Source organism: Xenopus tropicalis, chromosome 1, assembly GCF_000004195.4.
Source record: "Xenopus tropicalis strain Nigerian chromosome 1, UCB_Xtro_10.0, whole genome shotgun sequence".
NCBI classification, from domain to species: domain Eukaryota; kingdom Metazoa; phylum Chordata; class Amphibia; order Anura; family Pipidae; genus Xenopus; species Xenopus tropicalis.
In genome coordinates this window covers 97,493,972-97,515,992 of record NC_030677.2, presented here as the reverse complement: position 1 = coordinate 97,515,992, position 22,021 = coordinate 97,493,972, and the positions used below count along the sequence as shown (strand labels likewise).

The 22,021-nt window shown below is 36.3% G+C and overlaps 1 protein-coding gene across 6 annotated transcripts in view; it reads left to right on the top strand.

The window, feature by feature from the left end:
• wrn (Werner syndrome, RecQ helicase-like) overlaps nt 1-21,564 on the top strand; it is a 56,688-nt gene extending 35,124 nt beyond the window's left edge. For 4 of the 6 annotated variants that reach the window (XM_012954855.3, XM_012954852.3, XM_031904350.1 and 1 more), the window contains exons 22-35: nt 544-636; nt 2,515-2,656; nt 5,740-5,910; nt 5,990-6,087; nt 6,287-6,374; nt 6,458-6,534; nt 7,106-7,184; nt 9,523-9,635; nt 12,507-12,621; nt 13,072-13,203; nt 13,594-13,756; nt 16,559-16,791; nt 17,269-17,394; nt 19,805-21,564. In XM_012954855.3, coding sequence (XP_012810309.2) covers nt 544-636; nt 2,515-2,656; nt 5,740-5,910; nt 5,990-6,087; nt 6,287-6,374; nt 6,458-6,534; nt 7,106-7,184; nt 9,523-9,635; nt 12,507-12,621; nt 13,072-13,203; nt 13,594-13,756; nt 16,559-16,791; nt 17,269-17,394; nt 19,805-19,924 — 1,750 coding nt within the window. In that variant the 3' untranslated portion in view covers nt 19,925-21,564. The remainder of the gene's footprint in view (nt 1-543; nt 637-2,514; nt 2,657-5,739; nt 5,911-5,989; nt 6,088-6,286; nt 6,375-6,457; nt 6,535-7,105; nt 7,185-9,522; nt 9,636-12,506; nt 12,622-13,071; nt 13,204-13,593; nt 13,757-16,558; nt 16,792-17,268; nt 17,395-19,804) is intronic. The other 2 variants (XM_012954857.3, XM_012954853.3) reach the window with 1 other exon arrangement.
• The last annotated feature ends 457 nt before the right edge of the window (nt 21,565-22,021 follow it).

The window sequence follows — 22,021 nt, the reverse complement described above, 5'->3', positions numbered from 1 at the left end:
ATATCTGCATGTACCTTAACCCTAAATCTGTGAAGAATTAAAGTGCCCATACACCTTCAGATCCGCTCGCTTGGTGGTGTCACCAAGTGAGCGGATCTTCTCCAGATATCCACCACCTATGGGTGGGCAATATCGGGAGAATCCAGGCTAATATAACAGGCTAATCATAACAATGGGTAAAGGCAAAGTCGGTCCAGGGACCGCATCAACGAGCCAATGTGGTCCCCGATCCGACTAGATTTTTTAACATGCCCAATCGATATCTGCCCGATTTCAGGCCAGATATCGGTCGGGCAGGTCCGTCCGTAGTGCCCATACACGGGCTGATTAGCTTCCAATATCGGCAGGTAGAATCGGCCTGTGTATGGGGACCTTTAGGCTCAGGAATTAACTGCATCAGCTGCATTTTTTTGTCTGTGAATGAAACAAAGCCAAGTTATTATGCCCTGATGATTGCATTTATCATTTATCAGTAATGTTATTTTTATTTGACAAGCACTTTCTTGTCCATTCTTATGTACTTTACACTGTTCCTTGGGGTAGAATCATCTTGTCTCATTTTGAAGATAAACAACTCCGTAAGGCCTCCTCTGGCATCATGGGGACAGAAAAATGCTGTGATAACTGTAAGACAAGGTAAATATTTTCTCTTGGTAAAAAAAATCATGAATTTACAAGTGTGGAACTAATACCTCTTTTTTTAAAAAAAAAAAAAAAAAAAAAAAAGAATTTATAAAATTCTATCATGCTGACTGAACTTAAGTGTTTGAAAAGAAAACTCCTCTTATTGGGTATGGTGGGGAGGCCAGTCTATTAATGTTCCAGGTTGAAACAAAAAAAAAATGTTCATTTTTAGGTGGCAGAGTATTTTTCATTTGAATTTTTGCAGTTTTTCTTGTTCTTCTTGTTCTTGCAGCAATTTTAACAAATCACAATAACACAATTTTGAATTAAGAAAAAAAAAATCCCTTAATGTCATGGTGCTTACCAAAGTCCAATTTCAATAAAGTCCATTATTTCAACTAATGTGTGCATGAAATATACATTTACTTTTGTTTCATAAATCATGCCTTTTTTTATTTTCTTAAATTGGGATATGTATTAAACTATTATAACTCATACCTCATTTGTTAATGACTAATTTCAGTCCTACACGTATACTTAAAATTAAGTTAAAAAGAGCATAACGTTACATTATTTATTCTGTATAAAGAAACAAAGTTACTTTTGAATAAAAACTGGAGAAACTAAGTATTAAAAAGCTTTACAGAACTGCTTATTCTTATGTAAGCCTTAAATAGCAAGCTCAGTTTTTACCTTTCCTTTTCCTTCAAAGGACAATAAAATCTAAGTAAGCTTTATCAGAAAGGTCTATGTAAATACAGCCATAAGCAATACAGAAATGCTGCACTGACTTCTCCGTCAAAAGATTTCTTGTGTCTGTAATTCATGTGCCAGAGACACACAGCTCTCTGCTGTCTCCCCCTCCTGCTCCCCCTCCCTCAAGAATGCTAAGAACTCACTCCTCCCCCCCTTAAGAATGTGGATCTGAGCCAATCAGCAGGAAGCTGACTCATAGGGGCTGATTTACTAACCCACGAATCCGACCCGAATTGGAAAAGTTCCGACTTGAAAACGAACATTTTGCGACTTTTTCGTATGTTTTGCGATTTTTTCGGATTCTGTACGAATTTTTCGTTACCAATACGATTTTTGCGTAAAAACGCGAGTTTTTCGTATCCATTACGAAAGTTGCGTAAAAAGTTGCGCATTTTTCGTAGCGTTAAAACTTACGCGAAAAATGCGCAACTTTTCGCGTAAGTTTTAACGCTACGCAAAATGCGCAACTTTTTACGCAACTTTCGTAATGGATAGGAAAACTCGCGTTTTTACGCAAAAATCGTATTGGATCCGAAAAATTCGTAAAGAATCCGAAAAAATCGCAAAGTACCGATCATTACGAAAAAAACGCAATCGGACTCCATTCGACCCGTTCGTGGGTAAGTAAATCAGCCCCATAGTCTTACTAACTGAGCATGTTCACTTGGTCTGGGTGTCTGTGCAGGCGCGAGGCATTATGGGAACATTCTTTACACAGCTCAGCGTTTTTTCTTCCTGTTTGGCTTTTGATCATCTGAACGGTAGAAATATGGGGAGACTTAAGGGCACTATTGAGAGAACTGAAGGTATGCCTGCAGCTTGAGATTAACTCTTTATTAGCTTTTCCTTCTCCTTTAACTATGTTTTGGCTTGTGAGTTATAGACCCACCATGATTATCACATTGTGTCTGCTGCTGTGATGCACAGTTTTATTTGTAACCATCATCTTTTTTTTATATAGCATTAACAAGTTACATGAATATATAATAGCTAGAGGTCTCATGATACTTTAACAAACAAGGTTTGCACAGTAAGAATGGGATCAAAAAGCCACGCTCTAAGAGCTAAAAATAAAGGATTTTAGTCTGTAATTTGAGCATTCAGTAACAGAAGTTAATATTTTTCCTGTTGCAGATTGAGATTTAATATTTCAATAAATGACACAGAAGACAACCTACAAGAGTTTGGTCAACAGGCTTACAAATTTATTTCAGCAGTAGACATTTTAGGACAGAAATTTGGAACTGGTGTCCCAGTGCTCTTTCTTCGTGGTTCAGTAAGTATATGCACATTTGAGTATGTATTACTTTTTATTTAGTAACGAATCTGTTTTGTTTCAATATACAACATATAAATGTCCTTGACACTCAAGGTTAATTTTTAGGTTAGCACTGCTGCCTTGCAGTTCTTGGTCCTTGGTTCGACTACAGCCTGAACACTCCTTAACAAGTAGATTTTATATTCTCATTGTACTGGCATGGGTTTCCGCTGGGTACTCCAGTTTTCTTGCCCTGTCCAAAAACACCTAGGTAGGTTAATTGGTAAGCATATGATATTTGACCAGATTCACCAGGGATCACTGTGAAGTAACTTCATGCTTATATGTCATATATATATAAAAAATCAGGAAAAAACAGGTGCACTCCAGGAACCTTTAAAAAAAAAAAAAAAAAAAAAATCAAGATTCTTGACAATGGTCTTAGGAGGAGACCGAAACGTTGGTCTGATACATTTTTAAAATGACTTAAATAAAGAATCTTGATTTTTATTTTTAAAGGTTCCTGGAATGCACCTGTTTTTCCTGATTTTTTGGATAACCTTGCATAATCTGGTAGCACCCAGGTCATTCGGTCTGTTGGTGTGCGGAAAAACCTATGCATTGTGTGTATATGTGTGTATATGTATGTATGTATGTGTGTGTGTATATATATATATATATATATATATATATATACTCACAGGATTTCCACATAGGATCAAACAAAATGAAAAGGCTTTTTAAATGCAAACGGTATATATATGTATATGTATTTTTTTTTATTTAGTTCTTACTGTGCTTATGTATTCCTGGTTAGGCAGTGCTAATGGCAGGCCACTGGAAGCAGAGAACTGAGCTTGTAAATATATAAAGCTTTTAACAATGTAAAAAAATCACTTTCTAAAAATGTTCTTGGGGGATACCAGGGGTACAATAAGGCCATTCTATACCTGAAACTAGACAAGAGACACAGTAGAGCTCATTTACTAGTGCAATGCATGGTAAAAGTTAAAAAAGTGTGCGCAAACGGCTATGTGTTTTACACTTGAACCCTGTCTTCAAAAAATACAGTGCTGCATTTCGGTGCAGCATTTGGGTGACATTCAGATGTTACACTTGTGTCTAGGTCGTGTCTAGGTGGTGGTACAAGTAAAAGTTTCCATGTTTTTATTGCATTTTGCCAAATGCACATTTCTGTAAGCCTGCATGTCAATTTAAATGTAATTTTACTACTGTAGCTATCTAGCATAGTACTCTCTCTGCCTTTTTCTTTAAGCCAGTAATTTATTCCACCTGTTACATTTCTACTTCAGTGCCTTGACTTCAATAACTAGGTATAGATTTCAGACAGTCCTGAAATAGACCACATGAGAGGATCGAGTTTCAATTATTCCCTGAAAACTAGTCAGTCTTGTGCTAAACCAGGCCTCCTGGGAACTTTCAAATTAGGAAGTCGCTTTTGATGAAATTCTATACCTCCTTTGCTGTGGCTAGAAAAAAAGGACTCAAACTATGTGATCTCTCTAGAAAAAAACAAAAATGAAGTAGAGTGCCTAGTGCATTTTATCTATTGTGCCCCCCCAAATAAACTGTATACATTCAAAAATTTTGGGGATGCTGTGAAGCTTTAAATGCTGTTAATTTAAGCTAATATTCATCTGCTTTTGTTTAAAGGGGACCTGTCACCCTAAGAAACAATTACAATGTCTTTTCCATTGTGTTTGTTAAGCAAAATTAACTTTACATACTATATAAATGATATAAATCTTGTTTCCTTCAGTCTTGGGAATATACAATCACAGCCATGAGGCAGCTGCCATTTTGTGGGCACTGTTATTAAGGCAAGCTTTGTATCACCCCAAAATCTTGTGTATGCGCCAGAATGGGGGACCTAATGCCCTTGCCCATGCACTGGCTACACAATTAGATGGTGAGAAGGTAGGGGGAATGTGAGTGCTGAATGGAAAGTTTAAGTAATTGTCTGCCCCGCTTCTATGCCTAAGGCATAGAGGTGGGGCAGGCAGTATATTATCGATAGCTGGGATTTTTAAATGAATTTGTAAGGGGTTTAAATGTGTTAATATAAAAATGAATTTTGGTTTCATGTTTTATTTGAAAAGGACTTTTATTATACAGCTTTTTATGTCTGGGTGACAGGTCCACTTTAAAGAAAGCCGTTTAATTACTAATTTAAAGGGTTTCCTCACCCAGCAAAATCTTTTTACATGTACTTGCAATTGAAAACAGGGTTTGATTACATCTTCCTTTCCCTGCATTTGACTCTTGAAACAATGAAATAGCATATAAATGGGCAGCTGTGTTTAAAAATTATAAAACCACTTAACATTTATAAGTAATGTATATAGAAAGTTGCTTAGAATTTTCTTTTCTTACACTATGCAAAAACATTTTCAAGTACTCTTGGTCAAATTAAAATTAAGGGCATGTGTACAAGCTCTAATAAGTGGTCTGTTCATTAATTAGATCACTTATTAGGGCTTGCACACATGAGCGTTTCGCCCTGTGTTCCCCTGTGTTGGATTTCTAATGCAACATGATGAGCTCCACCTATGTTCTGCACTTAGATGTGCCTGGTCGGAACGGACAGACAGAAAGAATGAATTGTGTTTTGTCATGCGCTCCCCTGCATTAGAAAGCTGGAGAAATCCACTGCAGGGAAATGCAGGGCAAAATGCCCCAATGTATGAGTCTTTATTTACATATACTGCTTTATTTTGCCATTAACATGGCTTTGTCTCCTTGACTTTAATTTTCAGTTTAAGAAGAAATTTACTTGGTTCGGAAATCCAATACACGGAGGATGATTTATCAATTTTCGAGTTCAAGTTTTTCTAAAATGTGATTATGAAAAATGAAAACAAGTTTGCATTTGCTTGCTAAAATATTTACAAAAAAAGCCAGAAAAAGCTTGATCACATTAGGTTGTTAAAAAACAACTCAATCAAAAAATAAATTGCATTGTTACAATGCAGTTGGTTCTGTAAAAGTGTTGTTCTTTTAAAAAATCTCAGAAATAACATAGCTTTTTGAAAATACATCATCCATCTATATGGTTCTATACTGTTCTCTTTGTACTGTAGACTTCTCAGCGACTCCCAGATAGATTCCGCCATCATCCTCTTTTTAGCTGTGGGAAAGACCAGACTGAGGCCTTCTGGAAGGTGTTGGCACGCCAGCTTATTTCTGAAGGTTATCTACAGGAGTCTTCAGGCCATACAAAATTTTCTACCATTTGTGGTCTTACTTCAAAGGTAAGCCCTGTTAAAGTTTAAATTATTACTTGAAGACCACAAAGTTAAAAAATATACTAAATTATTTCTAAATATTTAGGGTACAAACTGGTTAATGAAGGCCAGCAACCAGCAGCATCCAAGCCTCCTCCTGCCATCCAATGACGAATTATGCCTTCGAAGAACAACAGTATCAAAGTACCATTTTTTTTTCTATAAAATATTTTGAAGCTATTCTTTATGAGAAGCTAATGTACGGAATATAAGTAAAATAAAATGTATTTCTTAAAATGTTTTAAAAATAATTCATATCTTATTTTTGAGTGCCTATCAGTTGGACCTGCATTTAACTGAACACTTTATTATTAATTGTTTTTGTTATTTTCCTCCTCTGTAGTAGTATAAGCCGTGTTCCAAGCCATTCTTCCATGATACCACATGCTTCACCAAATACAAGATCCAGTATACCTAAAGCAGGCCCAGAGGTTGGAGCTATAATTGTGCCATTATACATTTTTCTGTTGCCTTGATTATTGTTATGACCTTAATTTCTTGTTTGCACTGGCAGAAAATCTCATTGAAGGAAAAGTTTTCGTATCAGGAAGCTGGAAAGTTGTCCACAGCTGTAGATGTTTCCAAGAGCAGGTACACTTTTTATATATTTTTTTATCTATATAGCAAAAAGAATCTTTATCAAAAACTCTTATATAGAGATACTAATAACACTTGGACTTCTTTGTATAACTTGTGCAATGGTCTTTTGTTCATAAACTGATCTTTGATCGCTAGTAGCATGCACTTACATTGTTTTTGACCTTGCATCATTAGAATAAGCCCTTCTTCAAAAGCTATTAATGCATCCCATGGTAGCTGTACTGGTGATCTTTTCCTAATAATTTATAGTTATTACTACATCCAGTTTAAAGATTTGTAAATGTCCTTACTGACTTAATCGTATCAAGGCTAGCATACAGAGTAAATAAAAAGCTTGCAGTTGGACGTGTCAGCAGTTTAATATCAGTTATATATTCATACTGCTCTTTGTGGTGGACAAGATTGTTTAAGAACTGGACTTAAACAAGTGGAAAAATGTTAGGCCAAGATTGAATATGATTTAAAAAAAAAAAAAAAAAGTATGATTTATGAAGCTACATTTTTGTGTTTTTTTCAATTTCAATATTTTCTGAATTAACAAATCGTGAATGTGTTTTGCCAGCAGCTTGAAACTTCAGACACCATGTAAACCTTTGCAAGCGGCTGAACCAGATGTTTCACCCAAAGAGATGGAACTTCAGGCAGGTTGAAAGTTTCTGTAAATCAGGAATGATAGATTGTGGTCCTAGTTTGACATTTTTTTCTTTTATTACCTTACTCTCTACTTGCATATTTTAACGTAGCATTTTTTCCTCTCTGCCCACATCTTTTCAGGTACAAAAAAAGGGGGTCTTCAAACTGGTCACTTTCTAGTAAATTAGTACAGGTATAGGGCCTGTTATCCAGAATGCTCGGGACCAAGGCTACTCCGGATAAGGGGTCTTTCCATAATTTGGATCTTCATACCTTAAGTCTACAAAGAAATTAATAAAACATTTGTTATACCCAATAGGATTATTTTACATCCAGTAAGGATTAATTATATCTTAGTTGGGATCAAATACAAAGCCCTGTTTTATTTTTACAGAGAAAAAGGAAATCAATTTTCAAAATATGAATTATTTGAATAAAATGGGGTCTATGGGAGACAGGCTTTCCGTAATCCTGAACTTTCTGGATATTGGGTTTCCGGATAAGGGATCCCATACCTGTATTGGCGTGAATATGACACGAATATGATATGAAGTATTTACTGCCTGAAAACTGTTCATGTTTCCTTGTAATTATCTCACCAGTGATGCTCTTTTAGTGGAATTATAAATTATCCTGTTAGTTTCCCAGCTTTTTCTGTGGCAACTCAGCAATCAACTGTTTTGTTCCATTACTCTTATAAGCAGTGTTAAAATACATTTTAAAAGCTATTACGAGGATAATTTTATCTGTAGGTAAATTAGGATTAGTTGATGGACAGACAGACATAGTGGTATAAACTATTCCTTGTCCATAATAATGGTAGGTCTAAAAACCACTACAATCAGTGTAGAGCTGACCTGGTGAGTGACAAGCAGAACTCTCAATAGCAGCCCAAGTCCCTCCACCAAGTCATTTTGCCAGCCTAAGTCCCACTTTGTGTCCCTCTGCTCACTGCCTGATTAAACTGTGTCATAGGCTTTTCATGTCAGTTAGAAAGCTGCAGCTTTTCCCTGAAGTCCTGTTATGTCCCAATATCAACTATTAGCTTTTAGAACTTTTGTTTTCTATAGTTTTTTTTCTGTGTGTATCAACTCCCAGGGGACTCCCCGTTAAAGCATTATTTCTAATAGTATGATTGGGCCCTCCTACTATCAGAAATGCCTTTTTTCAACCTAAGATTAGTCAAGCTGTGGTTTAACAAAGTTGAAGGGCTCATTCACAATGTTTTATTGTAACTACATAATGCAGACAGTGCTTGTAATGTAACAACTAGGGGGCCACCTGCTCACATGGAGAAGCATTATCCAATAACACATACTGGAAGGATGCCCTCCAGCTGTCTGAATAACTACTTCCTGGCAAGGGTTCAGGCTTAGGGAGTTGGTAGGTTATTGGATAATGACCAGAAAGCATGTTCTTAAATATAAGCAGGTGGTCCTCTCATAGGTAGGTTGTTCTATCATAGAACTACAACTGCTTCTATAAAGATGTTTCTATGACAAATGGAAGGCCACCTAGTTTCAATAGTACATCAGGATGTGGCCCTCCAACTTTTATTGAATCACAATTTGCTCAATCTAAGGTTGAAAAAATTGTTGCTGGCAGCAGGTGGGTCACATCATAGTATACTAGACTTTAATGGAGGTTGTTACATACAGTTGAATATGTGTAAATAAAGTACTGTGTTTGAGATCTAATAGCTGATAATGGGTTAGAGCAAAACTTAGTTTGGTGGAAAACTGCAGCTCTGCTAACCATCTTGAGCAGGAACAATCTGACACAATTCAATAGGGCTGGGGGCATAGAGACTGGGGGCAGGGACTAGGGCTGCTATTGCATAGTTCTGACTTACTATGGGAGAATTGGAAGGACCAGGTCTCATTTTATTCTGGACACTAAATATAGAGGAGCTCTGATATATATATATATATATATATATATTTTTTTTTTAGGTAAAACATGATTTAATCCATTTGTTCTGGGGTACCATACATTTAAAGGAAGGGGACATATAATACTAGATGATGAGGCTAACACAATATGTCTTTTTTAAGGGTTTAACTAAAATGTGCAACCATGAAGGTTATGACCTGAGAATAGCAGTTACTGTAGATCATTAATGGGTGAAATTGTAACCCAGAAAATTGTAACACTGAAGAAAGGCTTTCAGAAGTAAACAGCAGATGTATAAGGTGTGCAAGAGGGGGTCTGATATGTGAAGCGAGGAGCGGTTGCAAGGGACAAGGTGGGAGAAAATGATGAAGTGATTCATGCTTAATAAAAGGGCAAGTATAACTTAAACTGTTTGAATTCAATAATCATATTTTAATCTTTATCTTACTACAGACAGCTCTATATGGCAGATTGGTAGTAGCTAGACAAAAGATTGCTAGCGAGAGAGATATACCGCCTGCTGTCCTAGCTACCAACAAAGTATTAGTAGACATGGCAAAATTGAGGTACTGTTGATTTAACTTGCTTTTGTTTTATAAATTCACAGTGCTTTTAAAATGTTATTTTATAATAATGCATCAAATTTCATGTATTTAATGTTTTTTTTGGGGGGGTATTATAATATATTACAAATGTTTATGAGACATATAGGAATACAACATGTTTAAGAAAACTCAAACTGTGCTAAAACTCAGATTTAAAAGATTGTGGGTACAACAAGGCAGAATAAAATGAAATCCTTTTGTAATAGCTAAGCGGCGGGGACGCCCGCCACTCCATCCGCGCCAATGCGCGTCCTCTGCTGCTCTGGCGCGTGAAGGTGCGCGCGCATCCTTATAAAGGCCGGCGTGCGCATGACGTCATCGCGCTGGCGCCAAATTCAAATATTTAAAGGTCCCTCTAAGGTATTTTCAGTGCCCAACATCGGTTTCGCCTCCTGATTGCTGTTTTCACTGTTCCTGATTCTGATTCGTGTTTTGACCCTTGCCTGACCCTGACCTTGCTGATTGCTGCCTGTATTGATCCTCTGCCTGTTTCTGACTTCGCTTTCCGGAATCCGACTTTGTACTTCGCTGCCCGTTTGGTTTGACCTCGGCCTGATCACTTCGTCTCTTAATCCCAAACTCTGCAATACGCTAGGTTCCCTTGCCTGCTCAGAACATTTGCCCTGGTCCTCTCACATTAAGTCCTGGCGGCACCCGAGTAGCGGAGGGCTCCTCCCGAAGTGAAAGGTGGTTGTTATAGGCAGAAGAGTGAGCTCAGACCGGGACCTTGGCTTTTGTTCTGAGTTTGGGATACCGTGCGTGACACCTTTATTTCATCATTTAGGTGCACTCAAAGCTGCATATCTAACTAAGTGTTAAAAATACAAAAAACTGGTTTTTTTTGTGGGTTACCAATTTTAAATGGAAGGTATAAGGGGTAACCTCAAAGGGCAATTACTGTGAAAGTGTAATACAGGCTTCATCACATGTGGATAAGAGTTTTTTTTTTGTTTTGCTTTTTTAAATTCTTTAACTCTTCAATATCCATCTCCTGGGAATTTGTTTAAGTGCAAGCTGATATATTATCTATGAAAAGGAGGCACACCCCAGTGATGCATTTGACGTAACTGTCTCTCAAAATCTGACTTCTACTTCAGTAGGAGATCCCCTTGCAGGCAGCCATGTTGGGCAAACCCTTGCTTGCTCATGTGCATGTGTGTGAAGTAGGGATGGGGGAACATGGGTGGCATTGCATTTGTGATGGGGGTTTTCTAGATAAAACACTACTGTTTGCCCCAGCTGGAGTGCAGGTTCTATTAAAGGTCCCCATACACGGGCCGATTCTAGCTGGCGATATCGGTCCCTTAAACCGATTCGGCAGCTAATCGGCTCGTGTATGGGCACTACCAACGGGACTGCCCGACCGATATCTGTCCTGAAATCGGCCAGATCTCGATCGGGCAGGTTTAAAAATCTAGTCGGATCGGGGACCACATCGGCTCGTTGATGCTGTCTCCAAACCGACTTTGCCTATACCCATCATTATGATTCGATCGTTTGGCCCCAGGGCCAAACGATCGAATTAGCCTGGATTCTCCCAATATCTCCCACCCGTAGGTGGGGGATATCGGGAGAAGGTCCGCTCGCTTGGTGACATCGCCAGGCGAGCGGATCTTAAGGTATGGGGACCTTTACTCTGTTACAGCTACAGAGGTGCATGTCCCTAACTCTGCAATGCTTTTGTTTTTTATATATAAGAAAACACATTATATTCCGCCTTGCTGTGCTGCAGTCCCAGGTTCATTTTCAACAAGGACAGCATTTGCAAGGAGTTTTTATGTTCTTTTCCCTTGTGCTTTCGGTTTCGTTCCTTTCTCCCAAAGCATACAACCATGTTAATTGGATCCTGGTAAAACTGTCTAATGTTTATGATTGGGACCTTGTAAGAACTACTGTGGCTGGGACTAATGGAAATGATGTACAATTGCAGTAAAGTACTGCAGAAATTAATGGTTTGTTATAAATAATAGATATGTTCTTTAATCTGCAGAGCCACTAAGTAAAACTAAACAGTCACTTTGGGGTTTAGGAATGACTTGCTGTGAACTTGAGCCATTTATAAACATACATGCAGCCTTAACCATTACAGTACCACTTATTACCATATATTTACATGACCTACACATGACCTCCTTCTCTCCTCCTCATTCATCACCTCCTCTCTCACTCTCGCATCCAGGACTTCTCACGTACTGAACCCATCCTCTGGAACGCTCTTCCACATCCCATTAGGCACTGCCAGACTCTCCAAGCCTTTAAACAGTCTATTAAAACTCACCTTTTCACTCAAGCCTATAACATAAACCCCCCAAGCATTCACTAACCACTTGTTTCCTCCTCTCACTCCGCACTTACTCACTTTACACACCTACATGAACTCCAATGCCATGCTAGTAACCCTGACCTTATGTATCAGCCCTCCCTTTTAGAATGTAAGCTCTTGCAAGCAGGGCCCTCCCCCTAGTGTCTCCGATCCTCATCCAATGTAACTGCAAACCATTTTTGTGTATTGTTTATATGTACATGTTAACTTATGTCTTTCGTACCCTTCTATTCTGTAAAGCACTGCGTAAATTGATGGCGCTATATAAATAATAATAATAATAATTTCCATTGAACTGACCTAGGTAGTACTTGGTAGTAGATGCTCATTTTTTACATGGTAGCACAGGGGCACCATCTCATAAAACAAAAAAAGGGGCATGTGGACTTCATTTTGTGCTGCCATAGGTTTACTAAGCAAGAAAAGAAATAAACTGATGATTATAGAATCCAATACTGGGCACCTTACTTTAATAACTACTCCAGTGATAATTTTGTCTTGGATTTTAGGCCAACCACAATCGAAAACATGAAGAAACTAGACGGAGTGTCAGAAGCCAAGTCAGCAATGCTTGCCCCCCTAGTGGAAGTTGTTAAAGAGTTCTGCATTGCTAATAGTTTGAAGGTGAGCATTATTAATAAGATTTTCTAGCAATTTGTGTGGTGAATACACTATCATAAAAATACATGTTAGCCAATAATTTATTTTCTCTATTTGCTTCAAGATCCCAAAATGTAAAGTAACTGGCAACAATTTGTAGCTCTTCTAGGACTCCAATAAACATTCTCTTTCTGTAAATATCTTTCAATATGTGACTAATGCATTATTCAGCCACGTAACTCTATTTGCTCCTGGTTGTGGGATAAGATGCTAAGATCATCAGGGTGGCAAAGCTTTTGAATTTCTGTGACTTGTTACTGATTATTATTTTCTGGTGACTTATGAAATAAAATTGAAAATTGTCTTAAGGCATTTATTTACCTTGGTGTGTCTAGTTTTTGCCAGTACTAACTAGGAAGTCTAATAAGAGATAATGCATAAACTTATAATGTATTGGTATATTAATTTGTTTAGATGGATATATTCTCAAGATCTGGATCCCAATCTGAGTTGACATCTTCAACTCAAAGGGAGCAAGACAGCACTACTTTGCCAGAGTCACAGCGTATGTCCTATTCATTGTTTCAGGAGCAGAATTTGTCTTTGGTGGGTATGCAGACCGTTTCTTTGTATTATATTTAAACAACTCTTTTATAGCATGCAAGTTTTGATGCAAGCTTTGATGCAAGTTTTGAAGTACAGAAATTCTGGAGTGCAGGGTTTCTTGGCCATCTCTTTCTACAGAGAACAGATCTATAGCACTTCAGCCCAGATATTAAGGAGGTAGCCAATATTGGAAAAGTAGCAGGCATGCATAAATCCCAAATTGTAAAGTAAAAGTAAATTTACACATTTTGTGTGTCATGGCAAAGTATTATATTTAAAAATTTAGATCTTACTTGGAATTGAGGAACTTATATATAGTGTAGCTTTTTCTGGTATGGTTGATTACTATTATTAAATAATTTAATGTTTTCCTTTTTTTCCCCTCTACAGAAAAAAGTTGCAGATGCTCGCTGTTTAAGCATGGCAGCAGTCGGTATGCATTTGTGGCAAGCCTTGAAAGCTGGTTATAGTGTCGATGTTCAGAGAGCTGGCCTGACTCCTGGAATTAGGAAGCTAATTATAGATAATATTAAAAATCCTCCCATTAATTCAGGTTAGCATTACTATTAAAGCAAATTATAGCCAACAACAGAACTTTAAAAGGTCAACTAAAACTCTAGTGAGAGTTAACCCCACTGAAATTTTTCTTTAGAAACTTTTCATTTGGAACCCTGTACTAGAGCGAATATTGGGAGCCCTTGAACCATACTGCATCACATATTTTTTTTCCAGGGTTGTGCTTATAATAGGTGGCCACTAGAGCCGTACCCTGCTGATGGCTGCTCTGGCCATAAACATTGTATAGAATTGGTATACTTTTTTTTACTTGTGCATCAATAGAAACAGGTCAAAAAAATACACTTAGAATTGTATGTGAGGCTTTACTGGGTTTGGTTATTAGATGAGCTTTAGTACTGCTGCGCTGATATATCCGGATGCTAAGAAGTGTCAAATTAGTGTTTTGGCCCTTTTTGTTGCTTCAATTTGTTGTTCATCCTATTCTTAGTTACAAACATTTCCCAGTTATATATTTTAAATATTTCAGCTTCCTATTTTTTGTTATATAACAATTAATTATACAGATTCCTTTCTTTCTTGCTTTCTGTCCCAGAAAACCCACAATTCCCTTGAACAACGTTTAACTTTTCATTTAGGATTTCTAAAGCCGAAGCCCAGTGTTAACATCCACTACATAAATAGCCATGTTAATTGACACATTCAAATTTACCAAGAAGTACAGATTTCCTTAACTTTCTATCCTTTTTAAGTGTATACTTCTTTAATACAAACATATGGGCACTTTAATGATTTTTTTAAATGTTGTTTTTGTCTGTGAGCGATCTCACGATAATTATATGAACATAGTCTATTCATTTTGTGCATATACCTGGAAAATTGATGTAGGCTACCTTGGAGAGGTTTAAAAAAGGAGTAATATGATATACTATCGGGGAGCCTAAACCGTTCATCACATTCGCATAGGCCTCTGGGGACACTAGAGTCTGTCTGCAATAATAATGTATTAAAGTGATTAGATAGTCATTGCTTATGTGTAATTTTATTTTAGAATACAGGCTAACAAACATATTGTCTATTCTTGTTAATATAACATGAACTTTAAATGGCAGTTTCAAATGTATAAATCCAGTGTTATACAAGCTTTTAGTTGTTGATTTTTAAATAAAAGTAAAATTTGAGTTTTGCATTAACTAATGCATTTGATACCCTGAAATGAGTAGTATGTATGTCCTCTTTAGGGATTTAGAATTTTAGAACTTTAAACTACTAACTACCAGTTATGGAGAGATCTCATAACATGTATCTGTTGTGTCTAGACATTTGTCTACTGCATCAGTGCTTATATTAATGAAATCATGCATGTTTTTTTTTTACATATGGGTTCTTTAATGTTGGTTATTTTAAAATATGTTGTGCTTTCTTTGATATAAGAGCAAGGATTTGCAGCATTGTGTACTGTAAGTGTTTGAAGTAACTGATAAGGTCACAACCCTAAAAGGTCGCAACCCTAGACTCATCATCACATCCCATTGGGGTTTAGGTCTGGCCTTTGGCTTTATTAAATCTTTGACTCTATATTTTTTTAAGCCATTTAGCTAATTTGCTGAGTTTCTTTGGATCACTGTTCCACTTCATATAATTTCGCGTCCGCACTGTGCATGACTGTTGGCGTAATACTCGTGATGTGGTGTCTTCCATAGTTTCCATTGAGTCAAAACAAGTCAAATTTGTTATTGGACTTGCCAGTTTGCTTATGGTTGGCAGTGGAGGAGCTGCTTGGTTTTTTAAAAAAAAAAAAGGGGGGTGGGGAGGGGTACAGAAGGAAAGAGGTGGGGAGGTAGCAGTCATACTCATAGTTATTTGGCAATAAGTAAAGGCATATCTAACAACAAGTCATAACTATCTTGTACTGGCACATTTTTTATTTTCACATTGTCTTAATCACACAGTTTTAACAACCTTTTCAGTGGATACCACATTTTCCCTTGTCTATATCTGTAATACCTTATATATTTGAGTGGGGTCATGGCATATTCTTACCTAAAACCTGAATACTGTCGACAGAACTGTTAAAGATTTTTTTTTTAATGTATCAATGGTAGTTCTGCTTTCTTTGTGCTGGCAAAATGTTGGCAATAAAAATGTAATTAAAAATATTGCACCCTATATAGTTTTGGAGGCATAAAGAATCAGTTTTACTCTAAACAGAGCCTCCTACGGGCTGGTTTTCTGTATGTGGTTACATATGCCAATCACAGCAATTTTTATTGCAACCCCTAAAACTTTTTTCATGCCATTGTGGCGGCTCCCCAACACATTTACATTTGAGTGTGACTCAGTTTTAAAAAAGCTTGGGGCCACTCCTCTAAATATATAGCAAATTATTTTAGTGTTCAACACATATTTAAAAAGACCTTATTTTATAAAGAAATAAACACTATGATGTGTTTTTTTATGCGTTGGTTTATGGCACCATCTACTGTTCAAGCAAGAGAATACAGCTCATAGATATAAATTTTCCAACATCTATTACAGAGGCTATAAAGTGAGAAAATTTGCACTTGGGCATTAACCCATAGCAACCAGTCAGAAAATAGCTGCTTTTTTTCAGCTAGCTGCAAAAAAAAAAAAAATTAAAAATGTAATTGGTTGCCATGAGTTATCTCCAGATGCAGATTTATTAGTAATTAAATGCTCTTTTGTACAGCAGAGCAGAATATGTGGGTGCTTTATAAATGTTTTACTAATAATAATAATTAGTTTTAGCCTGTACTTGGTGTTTAACTTTGTAATATTAGAATTAGGTGAATCTCTTCCATTTATTCCCTTTTAATAGACCTTTCAAGTTTTAAAGCTATTCGTGAATCCATTCCTGCTAACATTGACAGCTACCTCATTAGAATGGCGATTGCTCTGCTTGAGAAGGAGGAGAGCAATGGGGCCCAAGGACAACTTGACTTGCCAACACAGAAAACACTAGTTAAGCTAGAAGAGCAGCCCAAAAATATTTCAGTTGAGAATATAAAGCACAAAGCAACTATGAACAATTCATTGTGGATTGAAAAAAAGGTGAGTAAATCTTTCCTCATTTCCTTCTTGAAGCAAACATCTTTATTCATAAATGAAGTTGTTTAGCTATTGTTATGGTTTTGCTCTTTAGCACTTTGTTATTCTTAAAGCACAATTATTATTGGTAGTTACTTTGATTCTGCCAGCGTCATTAATGACCCAACCCATTGGGTTGCACATGTGCAAGTTTCCCCTCCCATTTACCAGCCATGTCATCATTTATATCTGCAATTTTAAGGATATATTTCAGAATCCATATAATTAAAAAAATGCTTTCCAGGCACTGTAATATTGTAGATCTATTTTAATTGTTAGAACTTGATCAGGCATTACTAGCAATTCTGATCAATTTACTTCTAGGCCAGTTTACTTCTAGGCCAATTTCAGATGAAGATTTTTAGGATATTCTTCCGGCAGTCCAGGTTGGAAATATCAGGTATCACCCCATCCTAAGTATAAATGTTCTTTTCCCATCAGCCCACACAGCCCACAACTGCAGAACTAGAAGAAACAAAAGCAAAACCGTTGGCCCCCATCATGCTGGCATCATGGAATGAACCCAGTCTGGATGCTGACACAGAGGAATTATTTTCTGAATCACAGGTAAAAAGCTGAAAAATAATATTTGTTTGTGTGTAAATAGCACTTTTAGGGTTTCAATTTTAAATAAAATATAATAGGGCAGTAATCATAATCAATAAGAGATGGAATAGACTTTTCAAGCCAATGTAACAATATTGTTAAACAAGACTTGGCAGTTATGTAGTGATTTTCAGTTCAACTTTATTTTAGTACAAGTATTTGCAGGTATCAGCAGAAGGAAATATTTAAAAGGATACAGGATTACTTGTGCAAAACAGAGGATGATGGATAATGTACATCGAATTACTATTGCCTTGCTTTGTATGTGTTGTAAAGCAAGTGCTTCAAGATGGAACATACATTTTAATACCAAAAGTATCTGGACACCTGGCTGCAAGGTCAAAAAACATAAAATACTGCATTTATCAAGGGAATTTATTTATGAAATTTATTTAGGGATTAGTAATCATAACATGGTATTATTTAAGATTATGTTGTAGAGAAAGCTATATAAGGAAGGCACTACATTTTCTTCTCAATCAGAAGGTAAATTTTTCTTCTAAATTAACTTTGTCTCTCATTCAAACCACTACCAGGTTTCTAAATAAATTGGACCCTAGCAACCAGACAGCTGCCCAAATTCATAACTGGAGAGCTGCTGGCCAAATAGCTAACTAAAACTTGTCTCAGAATATCACTGCCTATAGCATATTAAAAGTGACTCTCCCTTTTAAAGCAGAACCCCCTTTTAAGAAGAACATGCACTAGCCTGGGGAAAAAGTGCTGTTCTGCCATATTTCTTACCATTCCCAGGCATCCCTCTGCAGACTTATAAGTGCACATTCACCATAGACTCACTCTTTCTCTCATACTCACTCTCTCTCTCCCACAATCTCTGCAGAAAGGTCTCTGACCTCCAAACATTCCCAGAGTTGCAGGCCACCATGAGCCTTTCCTCAAGCTACTCAAGTGAACACTGCAAACCATATTTATAAATTTACACACCAGTACCATCTACAGATAGGTATAAAATTAAAGATACAACAAGCGAATATGTTTAAAAAAAAAAAAAATACAATTCCATCTTGATAAAAAGTAATATTTTTTTTTCCCTGAACATTCCAAAAAGTATCAAAATGAATTGGAAGATTTATCAACAGTGATTAAAAGGGGGAAAGAAAGGAAAAGCTCTACACTTAAAAATACTATTGAAAAAAAAAAATAATATAGTACACCTGTGCTATAGGATATTTTGTTAGAACTGTGTCAGATGACTATGAATTATTTTATACTAACCTCTTCAATCAGATTTTTTTTATGGATCAGAAGTAGAGAGCTGAATATTGTCCTTTTAAAGGCATGAGGTAAAACCCCTTTTTGCTGCGAAGATTTATTATAGCCTTACATAGTATATACTTCCTTATATACTAAATTGAGTACTTGTATACCAAATTGAGTAATTGTGGATTTTCTGTTAGAATGCCTTAAGAAACTACTTTCAAGTATAGATTTTTTTTTTTTAAGCTCAAGTTCCCCCAGCTACATCTGACAACCCCATTTCTGATCCTCATATAATCAGCATAACCCTAGGTTGCCCTCTGTATTCTCTGCATTGGATGGAAGCCAAATGTGAACAAGTACACATGGCGTTTAACAGTGATGTCACTGCTAAGCATCATGTATACTCATTTCTGATTGGCTCCTGCTGCATAATGTTGATAGCATATCTGCTGACCACGCTGATTTGAAGAGGATCAGCATCTATGCAGGGTGCGTATATTTTGTTTATAAAGCTTTTATAACGTTACTTTTAACATAAGGTATGACTGGTCAAAGATGCAATTCTATATACAAGAGGACATGTGTTTTGTAATAGTGAACAGAGCATAAATTGTCCAGATTGTAAGACAAATTCCAAAACCAAATTGATGGCATCCATACTGATGCTTGTAAATGAAAAGCAATGTTGCATAACATGACAATTTTAGGGTTAAATGTGTATTCACAAAGCAGTGGCTCCTTCTTGGATGCATGTATGCTAGCATCGTGCCCAATTTTGCTGGTTGTAAGTACATTGCCAGTTAAAAGGAACCTGCTTTGGCCAAGAAGGTAAGTAGATAGTTCTCTTTGAATATTGTGCCTATAGATGCTCAGTTTTGCGCCAACTATGCATGGCCATGGTCCCCAACTTTTGCCCCTTTTCTCAAAGGTGCAAGGGGCATCTATTTATGCTGAATTTACTAACTGATGCAGATCTTTCTACCTCTGGTATCTGATGTAATTGAACTGCAATTCTGAGAACACATATTGGGGATAAAAAAAACAAAGAATTGTTTTGTTTTGTCTTTTTCATTGTTTTGTTTTCCAGTTTGCACTTGTGTAAAAACTTTATCACATACTGTAATGTGTTTTTTTTTTTTGCCTACTTCAGAGTTACACTACAACCCCAAAAAGAAAACTTCCTCAATGGTTCGGTCCTGCAAAAGGAAATGCGGGAACAAATGCTGTCAAAAAAGCAAAAACTGGGAAGAAAAAAGGCATTTTTGATTAAATGAAAAAAAAAAAAAAAAGTTTTTTTTTTTTATAGAGATACAAAACACAAAGTATAAGTCCAATGTTTGTCTAGTTACAGAGAATACTTTTAATACCTCAAGAATTTGTTTTTTTTTTTTACTGATGAAATGCCATCTTAGTTTACAAGCCTTATGTATTACATTTTTTCCTTTATGTAATACTGTCAACCAGTGTTTTTCTATGTTCAGAAAAAAACTTTCACAATAAGCACCAATTTCTTTCACATTACAAATAGTACATTATTGATTTTCTTACTTTACTTTTAAAGGGGTAGTTCACCTTCAAAACAATTTTTTCAGTTTATTTTTTAGCTGTATTCTGTTACCTTTAATAATAACAGTTTTGTAAACAATTGGGCAAATTTAGGAAAAACAATTGGCAAATTTTATTGTTAAGGAAGAACATTTTCAAACCAGAGTGACTGATTTTCTGATCAATGCCGGATGAAAAATCGCTAGATGTACAATCATTTGGTGCCCACTATATTTATGATGATTGTTGTATTGTACTGAAATTCGTCATTAGAGAGAAAATTCTTGTGTATGGGCAGCTTTATAATTAAATACATTCGTTGATACATTTTGCAGCAGCAGCATCTGTGGAATGATTTTAGTAATTATGAGAGGATTATGCTCAGTAAGGCTAAAGATAAGAAATGTATCAACTAATGTATCATATTAGGGGTCACAGACTCTGTAAACTGCTCTCTCAGTGTGCTGCACCAAAGAGAAAAAAATGGGGGGAAAAAAGCAGCTGAATCAGTTATAATTTATTCTACTGAGGGTTGTTAAATAGGGATGGTAGACCCGAAGATACCTTTGATATTGACCTAAAACAGGAGACGTGTGACAGAGGAAAAACAATTCTTTTAAATAAAATGTAGTCACCATTTTTACATTCCTACTTAGATACTCCATCTTCACACTGACAGTACAGTTTTCAGTGAGACGATGACATGCAGCAGGTGCAGTCTGAAATAGCCATGAATGTTGCAGAATTGCATACAAGTTAACAAGTTTTGCAGCTGCTGCCAAAAATTTTTTTTCATCTCTCCTGATGCAGATATTCCCATTTTTGTATATACACACACATATATAAAAAAAAATCTGCATTGCTCTCACCCCTAAATATAATTTACATCACTGCCAGGAGTTGTAATATATAAGTATGTCTAAAGGAAAATGTAAAGGGTACCTTTACGCCAAAACCCTTGTAGAATGCGTGCAGAGTTGTGCATTGGGTTGGTAGTAACCATCTTCAGCCATATAATGTAATTTTAGGCTCCCACGTAGTGATTGCTGATAAGCAACATGCACAACTAGAAGCCAGGGCAGATAAACTTTCAGTGTGCATGCTCCTTCTAAGCGATGGTGCCCGCCAACCTCACTGCATGTAGAGGAAAAAATAGATGCCCCCCCTATTAATTTGCCTTATTGCTGCCAAGGAATCCACTATTCTTTATGTGAACATAGTTATTTAGTATTTATAATGTGGCAGCAACTAATGGAAGCTTGCCTATTTTCTTTAGAACTACAAACCACATTTTTGTATATATATGTTTTGTATATATATATGTTTTTGTCTGATTTATTTTTGTAATTAAATTGTTGCAACAATCTTGTGAAGTCACTTATTGCATTAAACTCGACAAAGCGTCGCTTAGAAAAAGATCCCTGCTCATTGTTATGGCATTAAAGGGAAATTATTGTAAAAATGGGAATTTAATAAAACCTTCTTCATACTGAGATATGAAAATTTCAAAATATAAGATAGGCCGATACTGAGAGGGGGATAGTGTTGTAGAGTATCTTGAATATTTCAGATACGGTACAGAATTTTTAATTTTCTATATGTAGAAAGGTTCTTTTTTCAGTATGATGACGTTTGTATTACATTTTAAATGCTCTGATGCATTTATTAACATCTGAATACATACATTAAATCTATATGTGGCCAAATAAAATTGTAATGTGTAAGAACCTAACTAGTGCCAGTTAGATCCTAGAAAATTACTGCATCAGAAATTTGTAAAAAGCTGAAGGTAAGTACAAGAGGTATGTATAATAAATGAGTT